Source organism: Bubalus bubalis, chromosome 9 (genome assembly GCF_019923935.1).
Source record: "Bubalus bubalis isolate 160015118507 breed Murrah chromosome 9, NDDB_SH_1, whole genome shotgun sequence".
Taxonomy (NCBI): domain Eukaryota; kingdom Metazoa; phylum Chordata; class Mammalia; order Artiodactyla; family Bovidae; genus Bubalus; species Bubalus bubalis.
The window spans coordinates 104,808,745-104,833,440 of NC_059165.1; the positions used below are offsets into that span (position 1 = coordinate 104,808,745).

Consider the following 24,696-nt stretch of genomic DNA (forward strand, 5'->3'; position numbering starts at 1 on the left):
ACAGGAGGGGCGGGGTCCTGACGTCCCCTTTAAGGCGCGGTCCGCGTCCGCCGGCAGAAAAGCGGCTTAAAGGCGACTCGTGGCGCGATGGCGGCGGCCCCACGCGCGTGCAGGGGACACGGGCGGCCGCTCCCGGTACTGCTGCTGCTGCTGCTGCTGGCGCTGTCGCCTTTGGGGGGCCCGCCCGGCGCCGCCGCCTACTTCCCCGAGGAGCGCTGGAGCCCTGAGTCGCCGCTGCAGGCGCCGCGAGTGCTGATCGCGCTGCTCGCGCGCAACGCGGCCCACGCGCTGCCTGCCACCCTGGGCGCGCTCGAGCGGCTGCGGCACCCGCGGGAGCGCACGGCGCTGTGGTGAGCGCGGCGCCCACCGGCTCCGGATCAGGCCTGCTGTCCCCGTCCCGGCGGGTCCACGCCGCGCCCTGCCCTCTGTCTTTGCACTGGGCAGGGCGGACCAGACCCACGCGTGCCCTCTGCTTGCTGTCTCCTTCGGGCGGACCAGACCCGCGCCGCGCGCGCGCCCTGCCTGCTGTCCTGCATCAGAGCGGACCAGAGCTGCGTGTGCCTTCCTGCCTGCTTTCCTCCGCCGCGTTAGCACCGGCGGAACCGCGCTGAGCCCGCTGGCCCCTTTAGGGTGGGGCGAGCCACTGCTCTGCCGCCTACTGGCTTCCCTGCCCCCACTCCCATTAGGACATATCCGGGATCACCCTTGCCGCGCAGCCCGAGACTAACCCCTTAACCCACTTGGGAGCACTCACAGCTTGAAAGATGGGAAGCCTAAGAACCACCCCCCGCACTGGGGCGTTGCCGTGGCCCACATTGCACTTCTACTAACTGAACGTCTTTTCGCTCCTGCTGCCGGTTTGGTCCCTGAGCCCAGCCTCAATCAGACTTCCTGCCTGCTGAGTACTGGAGTGGGTGGGTGGGGTGCCCGGCGGCTGGCGGAGGGTAGGGGGCGGGGAGCAGATCCTTCCTGGAAGCGGAATGGGGCAGGGCCAGGAACAAATCTGGCTGGTGACTCATTGCTTCCTACCTCAGTTTTCTCATCTGAAAAGTGGGGATACTAAGATAACTCTGATTGAGTTGTTTTTGAAGATGAACCAGTTAAAGAGTGTGAAGCCCTTGTGCTGGGCATCAGTGACCCGAGTTGTGAATATTATAATAATAATTTTGTTCGATTTTGTTGTTATTACTGACATCAGTGTTATTGTTGTTGTTAACTAAAGAACAATTCATTTCGGAGAATAGTTCTCGGCTGATGGCTTCCAAATATTTCTTTTCCCTCCAGTCCAGATAATCCAAGCACGTAGTTGGTGCTTAAGAAATGTTTCTTGAATGAGTGACAGCAACCCCACTACTCACAGGAGAGAGCTGAAGAAGGCAGGACCGGACTGTGTGATATAAATGTATTTTTACTAAATTCTACATATTTAGTAGTGAATATGGTTGTAAGATCCTAGATGCCCTAGAATGCTGGCATCATGTCTAATGTGTTTTTCCAAAATGATCTTGTAAAATAGTCCCCTCTGCAACTCAGGGAAGTGGGCCCAGTCCTCATCCACTGTGTTACAGATGAGGAAACTGGCGTGGTGGGGGGCGTGTCATGCCCAGGGCTGTGTGGCTGGTGTGAGGCCCAGCTGGTGTGTGGCAGCCCTTGGGGCCTTCCTGCTGCCTGTCCTGCCTCCGTCTCCCTCACTTCACTCCCTGTCCTGCTCTGCCTACAGGGTGGCCACAGACCACAATGCAGACAACACGTCGGCAGTGCTTCGGGAGTGGCTGGTGGCTGTGAAGGGATTGTACCACTCTGTGGAGTGGCGGCCATCGGAGGAGCCCAGGTGAGCGCCAGGCCTTGCCTTGATCCCTCCTCCAGTTGGACCTGGCTGTGTCCCTGCTCACACACCCTCCATGGCTCCCATTGTCCTGAGACAGACATGCCCGCCCCCTGCCTCCAGCCCCTGACGCTCTAGTCCAGCTCTGCAGCCTTTCACACTGGCTCTGGCTACCTACCCACCTCGCCTCCAGCTTCCCCAGTGGGCCATAATCCTCTGGCTGGACTTTTACCCCCTCTATTTATTCCACCTGGAATTCCTTCATTCCCTGGGCTTTGTGGTGGACGCCTGCTGCTGTATTCCTTATCTCTCTTAGCTCAGCTGTTTACCTTCCCCACGAGCCCTTGGCTGACGTGGACTTAGTTCCTTTCATTCTTTCAGGCTTTAGTTCTGTACCCACCCACTGCCCAAACCAGATTAGGAGTCTAGGAGGACAGGCTCCCAGATTTCTTCAACTCCCCCTCCCCTCAAAGATGAGGGCGTGTCCCTACAAGGCAGTAGAGGCCCCTTTGCCCCTCACCCCTGTCCAAGCGTTCTTCCCCTCTGGGTCTTTGCACACACCATGTCCCCTACTTGGGACACACCATACCTCCATCCTCCTCTATTTTCTCCTTGCTTCTTCCCAGCCTTCAGATCTAGCTTACACATCCCCTCCTCCAGGAGACCCTCTCTGACTACCCCGTGTTCAGCCAGCTCAAGGCCTCTCTGGGCTCCGACAGTGCCCTGTGCTTCTCCCATCACAGCTACCTCTCCGCAGGTCGTACCCAGATGAGGAGGGCCCCAAACACTGGTCTGACTCACGCTACGAGCATGTCATGAAGTTACGCCAGGCGGCTCTGAAATCAGCCCGGGATATGTGGGCTGATTACATCCTGGTGAGTTTCTCGGCTGCCCAACCCAGGGGTCCCCGGTGGAAGGTCTGGGGTCTCCAAGGGAAGGCGGAGCCGTGGGATTCAGAGACCAGCCTTAACCCCATTTTACAGAGGGGGAAACTGAGACTCTTAAGAGGGGAAGTGAGTTATCAGAGGTGACACAGCTGGTTAGTGGAGGAGCTGGGTCTTGATCCTAGGCCACCTCGGTTCTTAATCATCAGAAGTGAGTGGGTTTTTGTGTCCCCCGTGGTTGGACACTTGTTCATCTCCCCTTTTATCACCATCACCAGTGATCTGATATCTCTGCCCAGTCGCAGTGATGACCTCTGGGTGACTCCGAGAAGCAGGAGGATGGGGTGGGGCCTGGGGGATGTTGGCGACACTGAGCTGCTGACCCCTGACTTTCACTTCCCCGTCCTGGGCCCCTGGCAGGAAGGGACTGGTTGAGGTTTGAGTGCAATATTGGGATACATGCCCACAGATCACGAGTCTTCTGTGAGCTCCTTCAGCCTGGCCTCTTGACCAGGCGTGGTCCCCTCACTTGGTGTGATGGGCAGGGGGCACTGACCACTGAGCTTAACTCTCTGTAGAGGTTACATGTAATAATGTTGGACTAACAGTGCCTATGGTGGTTTCCCATCTATGCACCAGACCCCAAGATCTTTTCCTTCTCTTAAAAAAAATTTTTTTTGGCTGTGCTGTGTGCAGGCTACTCTCTAGTTGCGGTGCGCGAGCTCCTCATTGCAGTGGTTTCTCTCGTTGTGGAGCACGGCCTCTGGAACCCATGGGCTTCAGCAGTTGTGGTACACTGGCTTAGTGGCTCTGTGGCATGTGGGATTGTCCTGGACCAGGGACTGAACCTGCGTCGAACCTGTGTCCCCTGCATTGGCAGGCAGATTCTTAGCCACTGGACCACCAGGAAAGTGCTGGTCTCTATCTTCTTCTTTCTTTATTTTTGGCTGCGCTGGGTCTTGGTTGCTGCATGCAGGCTTTCTCTAGTTGTGGCGAGTGGGAGCTACTTTTCGTTGAGGTGCACGGGCTTCTCTGGCGCTGGCGTCTCTTGTTGTGGGGCGCGGGCTCTAGGGTGCACAGGCTTCGGTAGGTGCAGTCCATGGGCTCTAGAGCTCGGGCTCAGTAGCTGTGGTGCCCGGGCTTAGTTGCATGTGGGATTTCCTGGATCAGGGATCCAACCTGTGTCTCCTGCACTGGCCAGTGAATTCTTTACCGCTGAGCCACCAGGGAAGCTCTGGTCCGTACCTTCTTAATGTATTAATCAGCGTATGTCTATCAGCCACTCCCTGTGCCCTCCTCATGCCAGGCCTGGGGGACACAGTGACAATAAGCACAAGCTGAGCCCCACCTTCCTAGCTTCCCAGGAAAGGTGAATGTGACCAGAAAGCAAACAAAACCGAACGAGGAAATATCAGAAGGTGGCTAATGCTCTGAAAGACACTTGAGAGCGTGGTCAGCGTTCAGGGGCTCCTGTAACAAAGGGCCAACACCAAGGGGCTTACCATGATGCAAGTTTCTTGTCTCACACTTCTGGAGGCCCACAGTCTGAAACCTAGGGGAGGGGGGTTCCTTGCCGCTTCCAGCTTCTGGAGGCTTCAGGTGTTCCTTGGCTTGCGGCAGCATCCCTGCAGTCTGTGCCTTTGTGATCACGTGATCTCTTCTTATAAAGTCACCAGTCACTGGATTTAAGGCCCACTCTAATCTAGCATGGGGCTTCCCCCGTGGCTCAGCGGTGAAAAACCTGCCTGCCGTGCAGGAGCTGCAGAGAGACAAAGGTTCGATCACTGCATCGGGAAGATCCCCTGGAGGAGGGCATGGCACCCCCTCCAGGATTCTTGCCCGGAGAGTTCCATGGACAGAGGCGCCTGGCGGGCTACCGTCCATAGGGTCGCAAAGAGTCAGACACAACTGAAGCGACTTGCCATGCATGCACTAATCTAGTATGGTCTTCCTGGTGGCTCAGATGGTCAAGAATCTGCCTGCAGTATGGGAGAGCCAGGTTCAGTCGCTGGGTGGGGAAGATCCCCTGGAGAGGCAATGGCAACCCACTCCAGTATTCTTGCCTGGAGACTCCCTGTGGACAGAGGAGCCTGGGATCGCAGAGTCAGACAGACTAGAGACTGACACTTTCACTAATGTAGTATGAATCCCATCTCTTTTTAAAAGTGATTATTGTTTTGTTTATTTTATATTCTTTTCCACTGTGGTTTATCACAGGATACTGCACATAGTTCCCTGTGCTATACAGTGGGACCTTTTTGTTCATCTACCCTGTGTATAATAGTTAACATCTGCTAATCCCACACCCCTAGCCCCTCCCACCCCACCCCTCCTCCCGCTGGGCAGCCGCACATCTGCTCTCAAAGCCTGTGAATCTGTTTCTGTTTTATGGAACAGGTTCGTCGGTACGGTATTTTAGCTTCTGCATGTAAGTGATGTCATCCGGTGTCTGCCTTTCTATTTCTGGCTTATCTCGCTCAGTATGATCCTCTCTAGCTGCATCGTTGTTGCTGCGCACGGCATTGTCCCATCGTGTGTACACGTGTCTTCTGTATCCACTGTCTGCTAACGGACATGCGGGCTGTTAGCATGTCCTGGCTGCTGTGAACAGGGAGGTGCATGTCTTTTTGAATTAGAGTTTCGTCTGGATATATGCCCGGATCTGGGATTGCTGGATCATACGGTCATTCTATTTTTAGTTTTCTGAGCCGTCTCCATAGTTTTCCATAGTGGCTGCACCGACTTACATTCCCACCAACAGCGTAAGAGGGATGAACTCCATCTTAATTACGTCTGCAGAGACCCAGCTTCCAAATAAGGTCACAGTCACAGGTTCCAGGGGTTGGGGACCTCCCTCAGGAGGGGGCCCTAGCAGAGACCTGAAGGAGCAGGGGAGCCAGCCTCAGTGGGAGCTGGGGGCCAATGTCTGAGGCAGAGCGAACAGAGCAGGAAGCAAGTCTGGGACATTCTGGGACTGGCTAGGAAGCCAATGTAGCCCGAGTGGAGTGATGGAGGGGGTGATGCTGAGGTGGTGGGTAGGGGCTGGACTATACAGGCCAAGAGGGAGGGATGTGGCTTTTACTTTGAGGGTAATGGGGAGCCATGGAGGATGTGTGAGCAGGGGAGGGCTTGGTTCTGATTTCTGATTTTTAGAAGTCCCTGTGGCTGCCATGGGGGCAGGGCCAATTGGGCAGGAATAGCAGCAGCAGGAGGCCAGGGTGGGCGCTGGTATGGGGCTGTGGCTTCAGGATGTGTTCTGAGGCTGAGAGAACAGTCCCTGCTGGACGTTTGGATGCCAGAAGGACCTCACATCCTGGCGTGAGCCTTGTGGAGAGGACAGAGCCATCTCCTGGGAGGAGGAAGGAGGTAACAGGCTCCTCCTGGGAGCCCTGTGACTTGGTGCCTTATCAGACCATTTTATAGATGGGAAGATGGAGGCTTAGAGAAGTGACAGCCTGCTGGGTGGCGTCTCAGAACCAGTGAGGGACAGAGGTGGGCTCAGACCTCCTGGCACCATCCAGCCCAGGGCCACTTTGTCTGCCTCCCTGGGTTTCGCTTTCATGGTTTGAGGTTGGCCGGTTTTCACTTTTTTCCCTCAGCAAACCTGGGTGGAACTCAGGAATCTGGTTCAGAACTCAAAGCAGCTTTTGACACACTGATGTATTTTTGTAACTGAGGGCTTTGGTAATCCATATTGGAATGTGAAGTCATTTGTTGAGTGTTGTTTTTTTTTAATAATTTTATGCGTTTATTTGGGGCTTCCCAGATGGTGCCGTGGTAAAGAATCTGCCTGTCAATGCAGGAGACTCAAGAGATCCAGGTTCCATCTCTGGGTTGGGAAGATCCCCTGAAGGAGGAAATGGCAACACACTCCAGTATTCTTGTCTGGAAAATTCCATGGACAGAGGAACCTAGAGGGCTTCTGTCCATGGGGTTGCAGAGTCAGACATGACTGAGTACCTGAGTACATGGATTTATTTGTTTATTTTTTACTGCCCTGGGTCTTCATTGCTGCACGTGAGCTTTCTCTAGTTGCGGCCAGCAGGAGCTACTCTTCTTTGCGGAGCACGGGCTCGAGGGTGGCAGGCTCCGTAGTTGTAGCGTACAGGCCCAGTTATACCATGGCACGTGGACTCTTCCCGGACCAGAGATCTAACCCACTACCCTCTGCATTGACGGGCAGATCCGCATCTACTGTCCCACCAGGGAAGTCCCTAGTGTTTGAAAATTATTATTAAAAAGCCTTCTTTCTCTTTTTTATGGATACTGTGGGTGTTACATGTAAGAAAATACACAAGAGACAGTAAGAATTAGTTTAAGAGGAAAAAAAAAACATACCTTGTAATGTCACCTCCTAGAGAGACTGACTTTCTGACTGTGTTTTTTTAATTGAGGTACAAGTCACGTAATATAAAATTAGCCCTTTTCAAGTATACAGATCAGTGGCATTTAGTACGTTCATCATGCTTTGCAACCACAGCCTCTGTCTGGTTCCAAAACTAGCTTCCATCACTCCCAGGGGAAGCCCAGTGCCCATGAGCAGTCACCCCCGATTCTCCCAGTCCCTGGTGGCCACTGATCTGCTGAGTGTTTCTGTGTCTGGCCTGTCCAGGGCATTTCGTAAGCTATGCAGCTGACTTCCCTCAGCCTGGTGCTTTCAGAGCTCACCCGTGTTGCAGCCTGTGTCCCTGCTTCACGCCTCGTCACGGCTGAGTCATGTTCTGTGCGTGAAAGGAACACATTCTGTTTTTCTTCCGCTGATGGACACATGGTTGTTCCCACTCTTTGGCTTCTGTGGATAATGCTGCTAAACATGGTGAACAAATGTCCCTTCACGTCCACGTTTCCAGTTCCCCCATTCTGTATCTCTGAGTGAACTTGCTGTAACTCAATGTTCCCCTTTCTGAGAAACCACCAGACTGGCCGTTTTCACCGTGTGTATATTCCAAGGTCACAGATTCAAATGTCCGGAGCGGCTGGGTGGGGAATGTCACAGCGCTGCACGGTCTGCCCCAAGGGGCAGCCGCCTCCCATCTGCAGCTGCGCCTCGCCTTGTGGGAATGCCGTTCCCGTGTTGCTGGAGAAGGCTGGGGTTCTAGTGTTTGCTGTTTGCAGCAAATGATTCAAGCATTCTGAAAACCCTGCGTGGGTAACGGAAAGCATGTTCTGTGGACTAGATGCATTAAAAAAAAAAAATGAAAAACCAAGAATCCCACCTCCTGACAGCTCTCTGTAAAGTACTGTGATCTGTTTTCACATCTGGGTCAATAGAGAGATCCTTACCTGTGTTTTGTTGCTTGATTCTCACTTGTCTCGACTCTGTAGCCAGACAGTGGGACAGGACCCGAGTTTCTGTAGCTGACTCTCCACGGCTAGACTCCTCTGAGTCGTTCCCAGCTTGTGTGATGAACAACTCTGCCGTGTGGCCTGACGGGGGGCACCAGCAGGCGCACACCCCCCCTGATGACCCTGTCTGTGGGTTGGTGAATTTCCTTCCAGGTTGCCACAAATGAGTGATCATCTTTTTACTCCAGTGTTCAAAGTGTTAAAGGAAAAAAAGAACCTTACGTAAAGATCCTATTTTTACAAAATTTTTGGTTGGCATTTAACTCACGTAGAAAAAAGTGTCTTTCTCCTGGCCCCTCTCTGCAGAGGTGGCTCCTGCCCCAACCGTCCTCCTCGTCAACCAGCGCTGCCCATCTTGAAAGTTCCCATAAATGGAGCCATGTGGTACACCCGCTGTCACTTCCGGGGGCTCGCCAGTACTGTGTGTGGGGCCCGTTTGTATTGCTTTGTGCCGTGTGGCCCATCCCTTCTCTTGCCGTGTAGTGTATTTCATCATGTGATTGTAACTCTGCTGGTGACTTAGGTCAGAGCTGTCTGTTGAGAAGCACAGGGGCTTCCAAGGCCGCGTGTGCTACGCAGGGTACCCCAGGCCCCCGGGATCCTGGCCTCAGCCCTAGCTGTTCCAAGCCATGGTCCAGCCCAGGTGTCTCTGCCGACCCACACTGATGTCAGCCCAGGTGACTCTCCTGGCCCACGCTGATGTCAGCCCAGGTGACTCTCCTGGCCCACGCTGATGTCAGCCCAGGTGACCCTCCTGGCCCATGCTGATGCCACGTTGGGCGTTTTGCAGTTTGTAGATGCCGACAACCTGATCCTCAACCCTGACACACTGACCCTGCTCATCGCAGAGAACAAGACGGTGGTGGCCCCCATGTTGGATTCCCGGGCTGCGTACTCCAACTTCTGGTGTGGGATGACATCCCAGGTCAGGGGGCCGCTGGGGTAGGGCAGGGGCCTGGGGGTGGTGGGCTGGACAGAGCAAGTAGGGGCTGGGTTTGAAATCTAGCTTATTACCATGCTGCCTCATCATGAACATATTATAAACACCATTGTGACAATCCTCAAATTAGGGGATGGTCTGTGATTGTTTCCACCCCACCCGCTGCCCCTGGCCACCAATACCCTGAGGCAGAAACACAAATACGGAGGGGGAGTGACTTGCCTATGCAAACATAGCTATGACGGGGTAGTGCCAGGATAGGACTTCAGGCATGGCTTGATCTGTGTGTTCAGCCACCATTCCTCTTCCTCCTTCCCTTGAGTGACTTTGGTTTCAAACCCCTGGGGAATAATTCCAGCAGCATTCAGCTAGTTCACTCTGAACCTTATCCAGTCTCCTTCGTCACCTGAACCAATTACTGAAGCCAGGAAAATGCCAGGCTCGGATCATCCCACCCCAGAGTTGAGGGTGGGGTTGTAGGGAAAGCCACAGGGAGTGAGGGACAGGTGCTGGAGCAGGGCTGTGCCACCAGAAGGGGGCCAGGTGGCTAGAGCCAGGATGCTGACCTATCCTGTCTCTTCCTGTCTTTTTGTTTTGATATATAATTCATAGACTATAAAGTTCACCATTTTAAAAGTGAATAATTCAGTGGTGTCTATATTTTAAAGTATTCATAGAAGTCTAAATTTATATGCTAACAATTTCAATTTGTAAAGGGCACAAGAAAGAGAGAGAACAATTCCAGATTGTTCCAGAAGCTTTTAGAACTTCTAAAAGATTCCCCCTGACTTTTTTGAAGTCCCGCTTCTGGTGTTTTAATTTTAAAATCAAAGAAGCTCAAGTATCCGGTCCCTTTTCAGGTTTTTAATTTCCCTTCCCAAATGCTGCCTTTCTGACCAGAAGTATTGATCTGGGTCTGTGAGTGACTATTTCCCTGTGTTCTCTGCCACTGCCCAGCGACTGAGGTTTGGGGGTTGGAGACTGCTTGGCTCTGCCAAGAGCTCTGCACTCAGGGAATACCCACTGCAGCCAGAAGCTGACACCTGGTCTTACCCTCCAGGTGTTCTGGGCCTCCCATTGTCCTGGTCTCCAGCCTCCCCTTTAGGGTCCCCCACGCAGAACTCTGCCTCCACTCCCCGCAGGGCTACTACAAGCGCACGCCTGCCTACATCCCCATCCGCAAGCGGGAGCGCCGGGGCTGCTTTGCAGTCCCCATGGTGCACTCGACCTTCCTGATCGACCTGCGGAAGGCGGCATCCAGGAACTTGGCCTTCTACCCTCCGCACCCTGACTACACCTGGTCCTTTGATGACATCATTGTTTTTGCCTTCTCCTGCAAGCAGGCAGGTGAGCCCACGGGGGTTCTGCCATCATGGGGTGTCTGTCTGGTTCTTTGGGACCAATTATCAGCCCACAGAAGGTTCACAGAACCAGCACTATAGAGTACAGCGATGACTTCAGGTGCAGCTGTATCCAGGTGTTCAGGTGATATCCTCAGGACCCATTCTCTCTCCAGCCCTGGCTTTGCTGGGTGACTTCACTCCCCAGGTCTTTAAGACCTCCTTATTGATATTTCCCTATATTCTTCCAATTATCTATATTTGAGCATAATTGCTCTCTAATTGTATACTTGGGCAAAAAAAAAAAAATTTTTTAAGAGAAAGAGAACACTGAATGCTGACTTGTCATTTATTTTAAACATGGGTCAGCAACTCATAGCCGGTGGGCCATATCCAGCCCACCACTTGTACTCATATGGACACAAGCTAGAATGTCTTTTGGGTTCTAGGATCCAACTCCCGTGTGTGTGTGTCTTGGAGATGGGGTAATTTCCCATGCCAACCAGCAATTCTAGGACACCAGCAAGGTGTCTGATAATTTAGCTCAATTCTATTTTAATTTTGACTCTGTCTACTTGGACATAGCATCCGATTCCACAGGTTAAGGTCTCAGGCCCACAATACTGACCCCTCTCCTGCTTCAGATGCTGGTCACAAGTTCAAGTTGTCACCTGTGTTTCTACTGCATACTCAGTTGCTCAGTTGTGTCTGACTGCACGACCCTATGGACTGTAGCCCGCAAGGCTCCTCTGTCCGTGGGATTCTCCAGGCAAGAATACTGGAGTGGGTTGCCATTTCCTCATCCAGGGGATCTTCCCGACCCAGGGATAGAACTCACATCTGCGTATCCTGCATACATTGCAGGTGGATTCTTTACCACTGAGCCACCAGAGAAGCCCCCATGCTTCTGACCAAATGGCTATAAATCAGAGGTTTCACAGCTCCTTCCTTGGGTTCTGCTAATTTGCAAGAGCAGCTCACAGAATGCAGGAAACTCATTTACTCATTGGTTACTATTTATTATAAAAGTGTATATAATCCCGGAACAACCTGCAGGAAGAGATGCATGGGGCAAGGTGTGGCGAGGGGCGCAGAGCTTCCATGCCCTTTCTGGGCACATTCTGAAGGCAGACTTGAGTTATTGAGATAGAGCGGTTTGGCCCACAAACCTAAACATTTACTATCTGGCCCTTTAATGAAGGGCTTCCCTGGTAGCTCAGCAGTAAAGAATCCATTTGCAATGCCAGAGCCTCAGGAGATGTAGGTTCCATCCCTGGGTTGGGAAGATCCCCTTGAAGAGGGCATGGAAACCACTCCAGTATTCTTGCCTGGAGAATCCCATGGACAGAGGAGCCTGATGGACTGCAGTCCATGGGGTCACAAAGAGTGAGACACAACTGAAGCGACTTAGCACCCTCACATCTTGAATGAAAATCATTTTCGTTGGGATCATCACTTTAAAAATACATATATACTTGCTATAAAGTTTTAAACCATTCAAAAAAATGTTTTAGCTATTCAGAGAAGGACAAACACAGACAGAGGTAATGATATTCATGGTTTGTCCAACTGCATCTCATTTCTGTGCATAAATGTGAGTATTTGCTGTCCACCCACCATTCTGTGGTTTGCTTTGTCATGGAAGCCTGCAGGGACTGTCAGTACCCATGCAAGGTGGAGTTTTTTTTGTCTTCTCACCTGGCACTGTGAACCCCTCTTCTGACTCCAGTTCCCAGATGGAGTGCTGGCGTGGTCTCTGCCGGTTGCTGGGAACAGCTGGACCCATTTATGCCCCGGCCCCACGCCGGGCAGTGAGGCTAATGCTGCGGCTCGGAGGCTGCCTCCGCGGCCTTACTGCTCTGTGTTCAATTCTCATCATTGTTTACTTGGCCCCAGAGGTCCAGATGTATGTCTGCAACAAGGAAGTGTACGGCTTTCTGCCGGTGCCATTGCGGTCACACAGCACCCTCCAGGACGAGGCCGAGAGCTTCATGCACGTGCAGCTGGAGGTCATGGGTGAGTCTGTTCGCACCACCCCAGGAGGGCCACGTTGCCTCCCTCTCCCCACCATCTCGCATCTGTCCTTGAACACTGACTACTCAGTTCAAGATGTCTGTTGGGCATCAGTCTCTTTGCCAGGCACTGAGAATCCAGTGTGAACAGTTGTCCCCACTCTTATGGCTTGCAAGCAGCTATGCATGGCACGCTTGGGGAAATCAGGGTGAGCTTTCTGGTGGGGGTGGCATTAAGATGCAGGGTGAGTTAGCTGGCAGGGAGATTGCAGCTGGAGGGAGCAGCACGTGCAGGAGCTGGGCATCTGGAGGGGCTCTGAGCTCAGAAAACAGGCAAGGTTGGTGGGGCAGAAGGGGGACAGAGCCAGCAGGCAGGGCCACGGTGGGGGCATCAGATATTGGTCTTAGGAGTGGGTCTTGTCCCCAGGGGTAGGCAGGAGCCGTGGAAGGTAGGAGGTTTCACTGATGACCCTGCACGTGCATGGCTGGGTCAGCCATTTCATCACCCATGCCCCTGCCAGCCCCCAGACCCACTATTTGTTTAATGTTTATCTTATCAGACACTTTCTTTTTTTTATTTGAATACACTTTGAAAAGGAAACTTTAATATTGTATTTTTACTGTGGTTACAAGCTGATGTCTTTCTAATGCATATACAAATAAATCCATAGGCTATTATGTTAGCACCTGTACCTCTGGTGAGGTGGGCTGAGTGCGCAGGGCTGAGCCACCATTGAGGCTGCTTGACGAAGGGGCCTCTGCCCCAGCTGGGGAGTCTCTGAAGCAACCAGACAATGGAGCAACATCCTCTTCTGTGGGGGCCTGGCCCTGTGCTGAGCACCCACTTCCCTGTGAAGGCCTGTGAAGCAGCACAGCGATTCCTTCCACTGCACAGAGAGAGGGTTGGAGGGCCAGGCCCCTGTCCTGGGGCTCAGTCCCCATCACCCCATCCATTTCTAGAAGGTTCTGTCCATAGCTCCCCCTTGTGGTTGAAGATGGAATGACGCTCTGCTCTCTGTTTAGAGGGGGCTTTGGGGTCTTCTCTGGTAGTTAAGATTGTAAAGAATCTGCCTACAATGCGGGAGACCGGGGTTCGATCCCTGGGTCAGGAAGATCCCCTGGAGAAAAGAATGGCTCAGTTCAATTCAGTTCAGTCACTCAGTCGTGTCCGACTCTTTGCGACCCCATGAATCGCAGCACGCCAGGCCTCCCTGTTCATCACCAGCTCCCGGAGTTCACTCAGACTCATGTCCATCGAGTCAGTGATGCCATCCAGCCATCTCATCCTATGTCGTCTCCTTTTCCTCCTGCCCCCAATCCCCCCCAGCATCAGAGTCTTTTCCAGTGAGTCAACTCTTCGCATGAGGTGGCCAAAGTACTGGAGTTTCAGCTTTAGCATCATTCCTTCCAAAGAAATCCCAGGGCCGATCTCCTTCAGAATGGACTGGTTGGATCTCCTTGCAGTCCAAGGGACTCTCAAGAGTCTTCTCCAACACCACAGTTCAAAAGCATCAATTCTTCGGTGCTCAGCCTTCTTCACAGTCCAACTCTCACCATCCATACATGACCACAGGAAAAACCATAGCCTTGACTAGATGAACCTTTGTTGGCAAAGTAATGTCTCTGCTTTTGAATATGCTATCTAGGTTGGTCATAACTTTCCTTCCAAGGAGTAAGCGTCTTTTAATTTCATGGCTGCAATCACCATCTGCAGTGATTTTGGAGCCCCCAAAAATAAAGTCTGACACTGTTTCCACTCTTTCCCATCTGTTTCCCATGAAGTGATGGGACCAGATGCCATGATCTTCGTTTTCTGAATGTTGAGCTTTAAGCCAACTTTTTCACTCTCCACTTTCACTTTCATCAAGAGGCTTTTTAGTTCCTCTTCACTTTCTGCCATAAGGGTGGTGTCATCTGCATATCTGAGGTTATTGATATTTCTCCCGGCAATCTTGATTCCAGCTTGTGTTTCTTCCAGCCCAGCGTTTCTCATGATGTACTCTGCATAGAAGTTAAATAAGCAGGGTGACAATATACAGCCTTGACGTACTCCCTTTCCTATTTGGAACCAGTCTGTTGTTCCATGTCCAGTTCTAACTGTTGCTTCCTGACCTGCATACAGATTTCTCAAGAGGCAGCTCAGGTGGTCTGGTATTCCCATCTCTTTCAGAATTGTCCACAGTTCATTGTGATCCACACAGTCAAAGGCTTTGGCATAGTCAATAAAGCAGAAATAGATGCTTTTCTGGAACTCTCTTGCTTTTTCCATGATCCAGTGGATGTTGGCAATTTGATCTCTGGTTCCTCTGCCTTTTCTAAAACCGGCTTGAACATCAGGAAGTTCACGGTTCACGTATTGCTGAAGCCTGGCTTGGAGAATTTTGAGCATTACTTTATTAGCGTGTGAGATGAGTGCAATTGTGTGGTAGTTTGAGCATTCTTTGGTATTGCCTTTCTTTGGGATTGGAATGAAAACTGACCCTTTCCAGTCCTGTGGCCACTGCTGAGTTTTTCAAATTTGCTGGCATATTGAGTGCAGCACTTTCACAGCATCATCTTTCAGGATTTGAAAGAGCTCAACTGGAATTCCATCACCTCCTCTAGCTTTGTTCGTAGTGATGCTTTCTAAGGCCCACCTGACTTCACATTCCAGGATGTCTGGCTCTAGGTCAGTGATTACACCATCGTGATTATCTGGGTCGTGAAGATCTTTTTTGTACAGTTCTTCTGTGTATTCTTGCCACCTCTTCTTAATATCTTCTGCTTCTGTTAGGTCCATACCATTTCTGTCCTTTTTCAAGCCCATCTTTGCATGAAATGTTCCCTTGGTATCTCTAATTTTCTTGAAGAGATCTCTAGTCTTTCCCATTCTGTTGTTTTCCTCTATTTCTTTGCGCTGATCGCTGAAGAAGGCTTTCTTATCTCTTCTTGCTATTCTTTGGAACTCTGCATTCATATGCTTATATCTTTCCTTTTCTTCTTTGCTTTTCACTTCTCTTCCTTTCACAGCTATTTTTAAGGCCTCCCCAGACAGCCATTTTGCTTTTTTGCATTTCTTTTCCATGGGGATGGTCTTGATCCCTGTCTCCTGTACAATGTCACGAACCTAATTCCATAGTTCATCAGGCACCCTATCTATCAGATCTAGGCCCTTAAATCTATTTCTCACTTCCACTGTATAATCATAAGGGATTTGATTTAAGTCATACCTGTATGGTCTAGTGGTTTTCCCTACTTTCTTCAATTTAAGTCTGAATTTGGCAATAAGGAGTTCATGATCTGAGCCACAGTCAGCTCCTGGTCTTGTTTTTGCTGACTGTATAGAGCTTCTCCATCTTTGGCTGCGAAGAATATAATCAATCTGATTTCGGTGTTGACCATGCCTGGAGAATTCTATGAACAGAGGAGCCTGGCGGGCCACAGTCCACAGGGGTCACAAAGAGTCAGACACAACTGAGCGACTAACACTTAACACTTTGGGTCTTTTGAGATAACACCTGGAGGCTGCAAGGCGAAGACCGCCCCCCCCGCCCCCCGCCTCACCCCCAACACCCAAGTGTCTGTCCCGTGCGGTTGTTCAGGCCCAGCACGGCAACCCCACCATAGTCACAAGAGGTGGGGCTCTGCTTATTGCCAACTCCTTTCGGTGATTGGACCTTGAGAAGCTTCTCTGTGGCTACTATTAATGGTCCTAGTTTAAATTTTCACATATATTCTTATTTCTGGTTAGGAAACCGTTCACTCCACTGTTATAAACTCAAACACAACAGAGGCATAAATATTTTCCTGTTTGTTTGAGGGCTCGAGCAGATCACGCAGGACAGATAGAAGGAGGGTCTGGAAGTTTCAGATATTTGTGCAAATCCTTCTTCACAGTTCTTATAAAACCATCTTTTCTCTGTACCTGTGTGCGGGTACCTGGTCCCAGGCCATGCATGTGATTTTACATATGTTCAAAGATCTTTCTTACAATAAAATTTCAAGCTTACAGAAAACCTCGGAGAGATGCCCTCTGTTTATGGGGAATCCAGCAACTTGCTTCCTTCCCTGCCTGCTCATGGGGTGTCTTTCCCAGTTGGCCCCATACACTTGGCGCAATATAAGGGCTGTTCTCTGAGTTTTAGCACACAGAGCAGTGACGGGTCATGGGTGTGCAGTGTGATGATTGTTTTATATCCCTTTATATCCAGATGCAGACCAAGCCCTGACCCTCCCCAGTGTCCCCACTGCCCTGAATCCACCAGCTGACAGGCTTTCCCATTTTGTGCTTCACATCAGTGGAATCACACCGTGTGCTGCTCAAGCGCAGTGTCGTCCACTCAGCGTCCCTGTCTGTGCTGCCACTGGCTGCTGAGTGTGGCTGTGACTCATTCCCTTGCCTTGCTGTCTCGTACTCCATGTAGATGTTCAGCTACAGATTTATGTACTCTTGGCTGTGCCATATGTCACTTCACCCATCTTCTCTGGGGCATGTAGGGCATTTCTTGTTTGCCAGCATTGCAGAGAGTTCTAGACATGCTTCTGTGGGTGCAAAGTTAGGAGATACCTACAAGATTGCTCTCACTTCTTACATCAGGAGTCCCCAAGAACATGTTCAGGTTGGATAATCCACTAGAAGTACTCAGAGCTCAAGCCATTAAACTCACAATTTATTACAGCAAAAAGACACAAATTTCCATCTTGGCAAAGGGAAAAGGCGTGTGGGGCAGCGTCCAGGAGCGTTCCAAGCACAGGGACTCCTGGGGTCCGTTCTCTGTGGAGTCGCGTGGACAGCGCTTGCTTCTCCCAGCACCAGTGCGTGACAACACGCATGGTGTACTGCCAGCCAGGCTGCTCCCCGAGCCTCTGTGTCGAGGGCTCATGCTGGGCTCTTACAGATACAGCTGACTGCCACGTGGCATCCCCGCGCCTCTGCGTCGAGGGCTCATGCTGGGCTCTTACAGATACAGCCACGTGGCTGACCCCCATCTCCAGTCCCTGTAGAGACTGAGCCAAGACCCCCACCCTAAATTACACTGTTGGCATAGATAACCACTATGGCCAAGGCCTGAAATAAACAAAGATATTTCCAAGGTCTTCAACTACCCAGGAGCAGAGAGCAAAGGCCAGACCTTTAATCCTTCACCCTATAATAGGTCTAGCAATGTTACAATTTTTTTTTTAATCTGGTGTTAGTTGCAGCCTGTGGGATCTTCCACTGTAGCTCATGGGCTTTGTAGTTGCCCATGCGCCAGCTTAGTTGCCCCGAGCATATAGGATCTTAGTTTCCCAACTAGGGATTGAACCTGCCTCCCCTGCACAGGAAGGTGGATTCTTAGCTATTGGACGACAGGGGAAGTCCCTAGGGGTGTTGCATTTTTATATCACTGTGACATAGCTGCATTGCCTTACTCTTTCTGGACCCTAATATGCTCCATTTCCCCAGAACTGATAAGACAGGATAAAGAGATACCTCCACTTCCCACAGGCAGATCTTTCCCACACGTACACCCCAAGGAGGCAGGCAGAGACTGAGAAAGAGAGGGAAAGTGATTTGCAGCCGGATTCTCAGATCCCAAAGCCTTGCCCTTTTGGGTCCCAGGGTTCCCTGAGGATGGCAGCGGGTGGCAGGGAGCTGTGATGGGTCCCAAATAGGAAGAAGCCCCAGGGTGCAGTGTCCCTAGAGGAGGAGGCCCAGGCTGCGAGGTGGGAGGCTCCAGGTGGACTCTGGGCCTCACCCAGGCCTCTCCCAGACAGAGGGGCCTGTGTCTGCCCTGCTAGCTCACACGGGGCCTTTGTTCTTGGCGGGGTGGATGCCACACTCACTGGCATGCTGGGCTTTTCTGGGCCTCAGCAGGCTCACAGTCCCCTGTGGATCTATTCCTTCTATGGGAAACCATCAGGGATGGGCCAAGACAGGGCCCTGGGGATGTGGTCTGAGCACTGCCCACAGCAGCTAAAAGGGGAGCGATCATGACCAGCCTGAGCTTCTTGGCATCCCTGGGCTTGGGGATGTGTCATTCCAGTCACACGGTGCCAGCTTCCTGTGCGTCTTCACCCCGTGTACCCTCCGTGGGGGTCTCTGTGTCCAGATTCCCCATTTTTATAAGGACCCCAATCATACTGATTACAGGCCACGTGTGTATGAGCTAGTGGCTCAGTCGTGTCTGACGCTTTGTGACCCCGTGGACTGCAGCTCTGTCCATGGGATTCTCCAGGCAAGAGTACTGGAGTGGGTAGCCATTCCCTTCCCCGGGGGATCTTCCTGACCGAAGGATCGAACCTGGGTCTCCTGCATTGCAGGCAGATTCTTTACCGTCTGGGCTACCAGGAACGCCCATATTGATTAGAGCCCACCACCCTAATGACCTCATTAAAGATCCTATTTGTAGATAAGGTCACCTTCTGAGGTACTGGGGATCAAGATGCCAGCGTATCTTTGGGGGGAGGACACAGTTTAACCCAAAATAACACGTGATTTCATGGCATTGTCTCATGATAGAAACCTCTAAGAGGTTTTTTAGTCCATTTTCAAGATTGAGGGAAGGAGAAGGGGGTGACAGAGGATGAGATGGTTGGATGGCATCCCCAGCTCAATAGGCATGAGTTTGAGCAAACTCTGGGAGATAGTGAAGGACCGGGAAGCCTGGTGTGCTGCAGTTCATGGGGTCGCAAAGAGTCGCACACAACTTAGTGACTGAACAACAACACAGATGAGGAATGTCATTCCTTTGCTTGTTTTATGAGTTTGTGCCAAGCTCCTTGTTGGGCGCCAGGAAGCCAACGTGAGTTGGTGGACCTGGTGTTCCTCTGGTGGAGCTCACAGGAGATAATCAGAGAGCTGGGACTTAGAGCAGCGGAATGAGGCTTTGATGGAAGGTCGGGTGCTGTGGGGGCCTCCAGAGAGGTACCTGACTCAGCCTGGGGAGGTCAGGAGACTCCTGTTGGTGCATCACATCAAGAAGACATCTTAGCTGATAACTCAGGGAAAGGAAGTGAGGAAGGAACAGGGTTTCAGCAGAGGCCCAGCATGTGCAAAGGTCCAGAGGTAGGAATAGGGGATGGGTAAGTCTGGAGCAGTGCCAACAGCCAGAGTGGGTAAGAGGCAGAGGAGAGAGACTGGCACTGCTTCTGTGGGCGGGGCTGGGTCAGGCAGGGTCTCTAGCATCAGGCTGAGGAGCCCGGGGTGACACGGAGCCATGCAGAGGTTGGGGAGGGGGCATCAGGAGCGAGGCTGGAGCCCTCTGTCTCCATGACCCCCTGGTGACCCCTCGACTTTGCTGCCCCCCAGTGAAGCACCCACCCTCGGAGCCCTCGCGGTTCATCTCAGTGCCCACCAAGACGCCAGACAAGATGGGCTTTGACGAGGTAGGCCGGGCCTTCCCTCGGGGTGGGGGCCGGGGGCCAGCCCGGAGGGTCCAACAGAGGCTGTGGGCCGCAGGTCTTCATGATCAACCTGAAGCGGCGGCAGGACCGGCGGGAACGCATGCTGCGGGCCCTGGAAGAGCAGGAGATAGCGTGCCGGCTGGTGGAGGCTGTGGACGGCAAGTGAGTTGAGCCCTGCCTGGAGAGGGGCGGCGCCACGGGTGGGTGGAGACCACCCTGATGGCAGTCGCGGAGGCGGCGTGGGTCTGACGCTAGCCTGGCCGGGTGCGCATGGGTATAGGCCACACCCAGGCAGGCCACATCCGGTCCGGGATGGGCTGGGGGAGGGTGGGGAAGGGAGGCTTACTGACTGGTGGGATTGTGGATACAGTCTTCCTCTGCCCCCCCACCTCTCCACACTTGCAGAGCCATGAACACCAGCCAGGTGGAGGCTCTGGGCATCCAGATGCTGCCGGGCTACCGGGACCCCTACCATGGGCGGCCCCTCACCAAGGGCGAACTGGGCTGCTTCCTCAGCCACTATAACATCTGGAAGGAGGTACGTCTGGAACGGGGGCAGGACCCTCCTCAGCCCTTGTTTTGATTTAAAAAAATCTTATGTATTATGATTTTTATTTATTTGGCTGCATCTAGTCCTAATTGCAGCACTCAGAATCTTCCCTTCACGCGGGGGCTTTTCCTTGCAGCTGGGGGATTCTCCAGTTGCGGCACTTGGCGTCTCTAGCTGTGGCTCGCAGGCTTAGTTGTCGCACGGCATGCCGTATCTTAGTTCCCCGACCAGGGATCAAACCCGTGTCCCCTGCGTTGCAAGGCAGAGTCTTAACCACTGGACCACCAGGGAAGTCCCCTCCTTGGGCTTCTTAACAGCTCAGGGAGGTAATCCCCTGCACCCCAGGCAGGCTTCCAAAACCACTGCAGGACACTCAGCCTCTCTCCTAGGGTGAATGTGGCCCCTGAACCCCAGGTGGGGCAGCTGCCGTCCTCCCACTGTGCAGATGTGAGTTCTGAGTCTGAGGAGGGGTGAGCCTGACTCTAGAAACGGTGGGGTCTGAGGCCCTGGACCTCCAAGTGAAGCCTCTTCATACCCAGCCACTGTCAAGAATCTAGAGCCTGGGCACCGTGCTCAGAGCTTACTAATTGGAGCACCAGCCATGGTGATGTTAACTAATGCACACCCCACACATTGGTATCCCATTAGCCACAGAGGCTCATCAGACACCCTGGGAGGGAAAGGTTATGATGGGCGAGGATGCCAGATGGGGCTTCGAACCTGGAGCCATCCAACTTGAGGTCAGATTTGGTGTTTGAGGCAGTGCATTCTCGCCCAGGTTGCTCTCTTTTTCTGACATTGATCATGGAAGGTACGGGGCAAAGGTTGCGGTGTCCAGGCATCTGTGGAGCCAGAGGGGATCCAGGTTCAAGTCCAGCCCTGCCTCTGAGCGGGGTGAGCTCTGTGAGCAAGGAAAGCATTTCCCAATCTGAGCCTCGTTTTCCCAGATGAAGAAGACAGTCTTCAGCCATGAAGATTATCAAGTTCATTCATTCAGGGAAGATTTGTTAAGTACCAACTGTGTGCCCAGCCTGGTGCTGGTCCAGGGGATACGACAGCCCCCAAGACACACCCAGCCCCCCACAGGGGATTCACAGCCCTGGGAGCTGGGGAGACTGATGCTAAACCACAGAGAAATGACTAACATTGAAATGAGTGACAGGCACCTACAGGAGAGGTCCAGGGTTATGAATCGTCCTCAACTAGCAGCTTTGGGTGATAGTCACAAAGGATCTCTTTAGTTGACGTTGGAACTGAGGTCAGAAGGGTGAGAGGGATCCTGCCTGCTGCTGCATGGGAGAAGGGTGCTCTGTATCAAAGGCACAGGGCAGGCCCAGGCCCTGGGGTGGGAAGGGGCAGCCAGGCTGAGGCTGTGGAATCTGCTTCCAAGTTGTAAGGAGAAGGTTTTGGCCAAGAGGTAGATCTGAACTTCTGGTGGTGTGTGTGTGTGTGTGTGTATTTTGCTTTTTTCCTGGTGCCCCAGACCTCGTAAGCAGAACTGGCTTTGGGGTCAGGCCTGGGCTTGATCTCTCCAAGATCTCAGCGGGGCTCCTCCCTCAGGTTGTGGACCGCGGGCTGCAGAAATCACTCGTGTTTGAGGATGACCTACGCTTCGAGATCTTCTTCAAGAGGCGACTGATGAACCTTATGCGGGATGTGGAGCGGGAGGGTCTGGACTGGGACCTCATGTGAGTCGGGCCTGGGTGGGGCTGGAACTCCGAGGTGTGGCCTGGAGACTAGCTCTGAGGGCCTTTGCAGGTTAATAGGTTGGGTCTTGTGGGAGTTTGGCAGGAGGACTCATACTTGACCTGGAAGTCGGGGGTCTTGGAAGCCTGCCAGCTCTTTCTCAGGGCTTGGAGACTTGACTGGGGCTTTCCTCTTACTTAGCCAGTGTGGCTAAGATTTGACCTGGAACCCTGTGGGTGTGGCTAAAGGACTTGGGGGTGTGGCCTGGGTGGGTGTGGTCAAGGCTTGGGAGCGGGGCGGAGCCTTTGGTGCCGAGTGTGGGGTGTGGCCAAGGGAGCCTGGGTCTTAGACCAGTACTAGGTGGAGGGTGGCCAACGTATTTCCAGAACAGTCTCATGTAGGTGGGTTGGTTCATCCCACCCTGCTTCCCCCCGCTGCTGTGCAGAGCCCTGATCCAGGTTCTGAGCCTCAGACTCACCAGAGTGTCATTAAAATGAGTAGTAATGGGTCCCCTTCACTCCTGACTGCTTCACCTGAACCCACCACCTTGCCCACCCGTCCCACTGCCCCCTGAACCCAGAGAGGCTTCCTTCTCAGTCCCACTCTCCTCCTTGTGGGCCCTAGACCTCTGTGGGCCTGTTCTCACCCAGTCCAGTCACACCAGCTTCCTCAGTGCTCCCCAACTCCCCCCACCCCAGGGTCTGACAGCGGCTCAGTGGCTGCCTGCGTTAGCACTCTTGGGCAGGTAGACAGGCGGAGGGTGACAGAGCCCCCATTCTGCACCCCAGCTACGTGGGCCGGAAGCGGATGCAGGTGGAGCACCCTGAGAAGGCTGTGCCCCGCGTGAGGAACCTGGTGGAGGCCGACTACTCGTACTGGACCCTGGCCTACGTGATCTCCCTGCAAGGCGCCCGCAAGCTGCTGGCTGCCCGGCCGCTCTCCAAAATGCTGCCGGTGGACGAGTTCTTGCCAGTCATGTTCGACAAGCACCCAGTGTGAGAGGGGGCAGCAGTGGGCAAGGGGAGCTGGGGTCTTGCTGTGCAGCTGGCCTGGGTAGGGGGCGTGAGGCTCGCAGGCCCCAGGAGGGGGCTTCTCTACCGCTTCCTTCATGAGTCCCCTTCGCCATGCGTTTCTGTCTCCATCTGCCTCACCCCCACCCCGCTCCTCCCCTGCAGGTCTGAATACAAGGCCCACTTCTCCCCTCGGGACCTGCGCGCCTTCTCCGTGGAGCCCCTGCTCATCTACCCCACGCACTACACAGGGGACGACGGGTACGTGAGCGACACAGAGACCTCAGTCGTGTGGAACAACGAGCACGTCAAGACCGACTGGGACCGCGCCAAGTCTCAGAAGATGCGGGAACAGCAGGCCCTGAGCCGCGAGGCCAAGAACTCTGACGTGCTCCAGTCCCCGCTGGACAGTGCCGCCCGGGATGAGCTCTGAGAGCTCTGAGGGGCGGTGGCCGTGGAGCCAAAGCAGCGGTCGCTGGCCTGGCCCCCACACGCCCACTGGGGACGGCGGGGCCCCTGTGGCCCCTGGCAGGCCCCGGAGGGCTCCCCGCACAGGGCAGCGTCCAGCCGGCTCTTGCTCAGCAATCACGTGCACGCAGGCAGCATTAATGGAGTGCCTACTGTATGCCAGGCGGACTGGGTGGGAACTGTTCATCTCTGGGTGCACCCAACACTTGGATTGGTCACAGGGTGCCAGGTTCCCTTGCTCTGGCAGTGAATGAGGTTTGATTACCCCCTCCATCAGTGATGGAGTCAGTCATCAAGCGTTATCGATCCCCCGTCAAGAATCAGGCCCTAGTGATACACATTCACTGTTTCAATTCATGCGAGTATTTATTGAGTGCCTACTGTATGCAAGGCACCATCCCAGGCTCTGGGACAAGTGAGGCAGACTTTCACTTATTTGAACACATACTGAACACCGACTCTGTGCCCGGTACTTGTGACACAAAAGTTCTTACTGACTCGGTGCATTTATGGAGTGCCTGCTGTGTGCCGGGAGCTGAGCGTGGTGCTAGGGCTGAAGATCATCAAGGTGCTTTTCACTCTAATTGGTTTCTTCACACATCCAGAGAGCATCTCCTGCAGTAGTGATGCAGAAGGCAGGATGACAGCTGTTCAGTCACCATTCGATCCCCCACAGGGATAGATGAGTCCTTCCATTTCTTCATGCAGCAAGCACTTATTGAGTGCCTGCTGTGTGCCTGACCTCGCGGGCTCCCGGTGGGGCTGGGTTTGATTCCTCTGGTGCACCACCCCCGTCACCTGGAATGTGTGTACATAACATCCCCCCCGCCACTGCCCAGGTGCAGGGGTGACCCTTCCTCAACAGGGAGAGCCACGCGTTTCAGTGACCCCATGTCCTCTTGCAACGCTCCCCTAGACCCAGCCCCCCTGGAGGGGGCGAGGGCGCCCCTGTCCTCGGTTGCTTGGCTGCCCTGCCCTGCATCTCAGGTGTGGTCTACCTGCTTGATGGCATTCTTTTGTCCAAGCCTCTGGTGGGATCATGTGTTTGGGGCCTCGGACGGGCTCCGCTGCACTGGGGCGCTCTCCATGGCCTGGGCAGGATGTCCCCCAGCACAGCCTGGAGGACTCACCGTGCCTTCAAGCCTGAGACGAATGTCAGAACCGGCCAGCAGTGCCTCGTCCTCTGAGGGGTAACTAACTGCTGTCCCGGTCAGGTCCTGGATAACTTGCTTATTTTTTTATTAAATGTTCCTGGTTGGGTTTTCACATA

The 24,696-nt window shown here is 53.2% G+C and overlaps 1 protein-coding gene across 2 annotated transcripts; it reads left to right on the plus strand.

Annotated features, from left to right (window-relative positions):
• Positions 1 to 85: 85 nt before the first annotated feature.
• Positions 86 to 24,696, plus strand: COLGALT1 (collagen beta(1-O)galactosyltransferase 1). Of its 2 annotated transcripts, none has more exons than XM_006057906.3 (12): positions 86 to 350; positions 1,721 to 1,831; positions 2,583 to 2,700; positions 8,846 to 8,980; positions 10,138 to 10,342; positions 12,232 to 12,351; positions 19,618 to 19,694; positions 19,768 to 19,874; positions 20,118 to 20,250; positions 21,823 to 21,950; positions 22,737 to 22,943; positions 23,124 to 24,696. In XM_006057906.3, the coding sequence occupies exons 1-12, from the start codon at positions 88 to 90 to the stop codon at positions 23,389 to 23,391; spliced, it is 1,872 nt and encodes a 623-aa protein (XP_006057968.1). In that variant the 5' UTR covers positions 86 to 87; the 3' UTR covers positions 23,392 to 24,696. The 2 variants fall into 2 exon arrangements, with proteins under 2 accessions (XP_006057968.1, XP_044804244.1); XM_044948309.1 differs by lacking the exon at positions 86 to 350 and adding an exon at positions 1,384 to 1,402.

Excerpts from the sequence above, each read along its gene's own strand:
- COLGALT1 (XM_006057906.3), top strand. The coding sequence starts at position 88 with ATGGCGGCGGCCCCACGCGCGTGCAGGGGACACGGGCGGCCGCTCCCG. Across the intron at positions 2,701-8,845 it reads TGTGGGCTGATTACATCCTG|TTTGTAGATGCCGACAACCT; the intron begins GTGAGTTTCTCG and ends GGCGTTTTGCAG. Across the intron at positions 10,343-12,231 it reads CTTCTCCTGCAAGCAGGCAG|AGGTCCAGATGTATGTCTGC; the intron begins GTGAGCCCACGG and ends ACTTGGCCCCAG.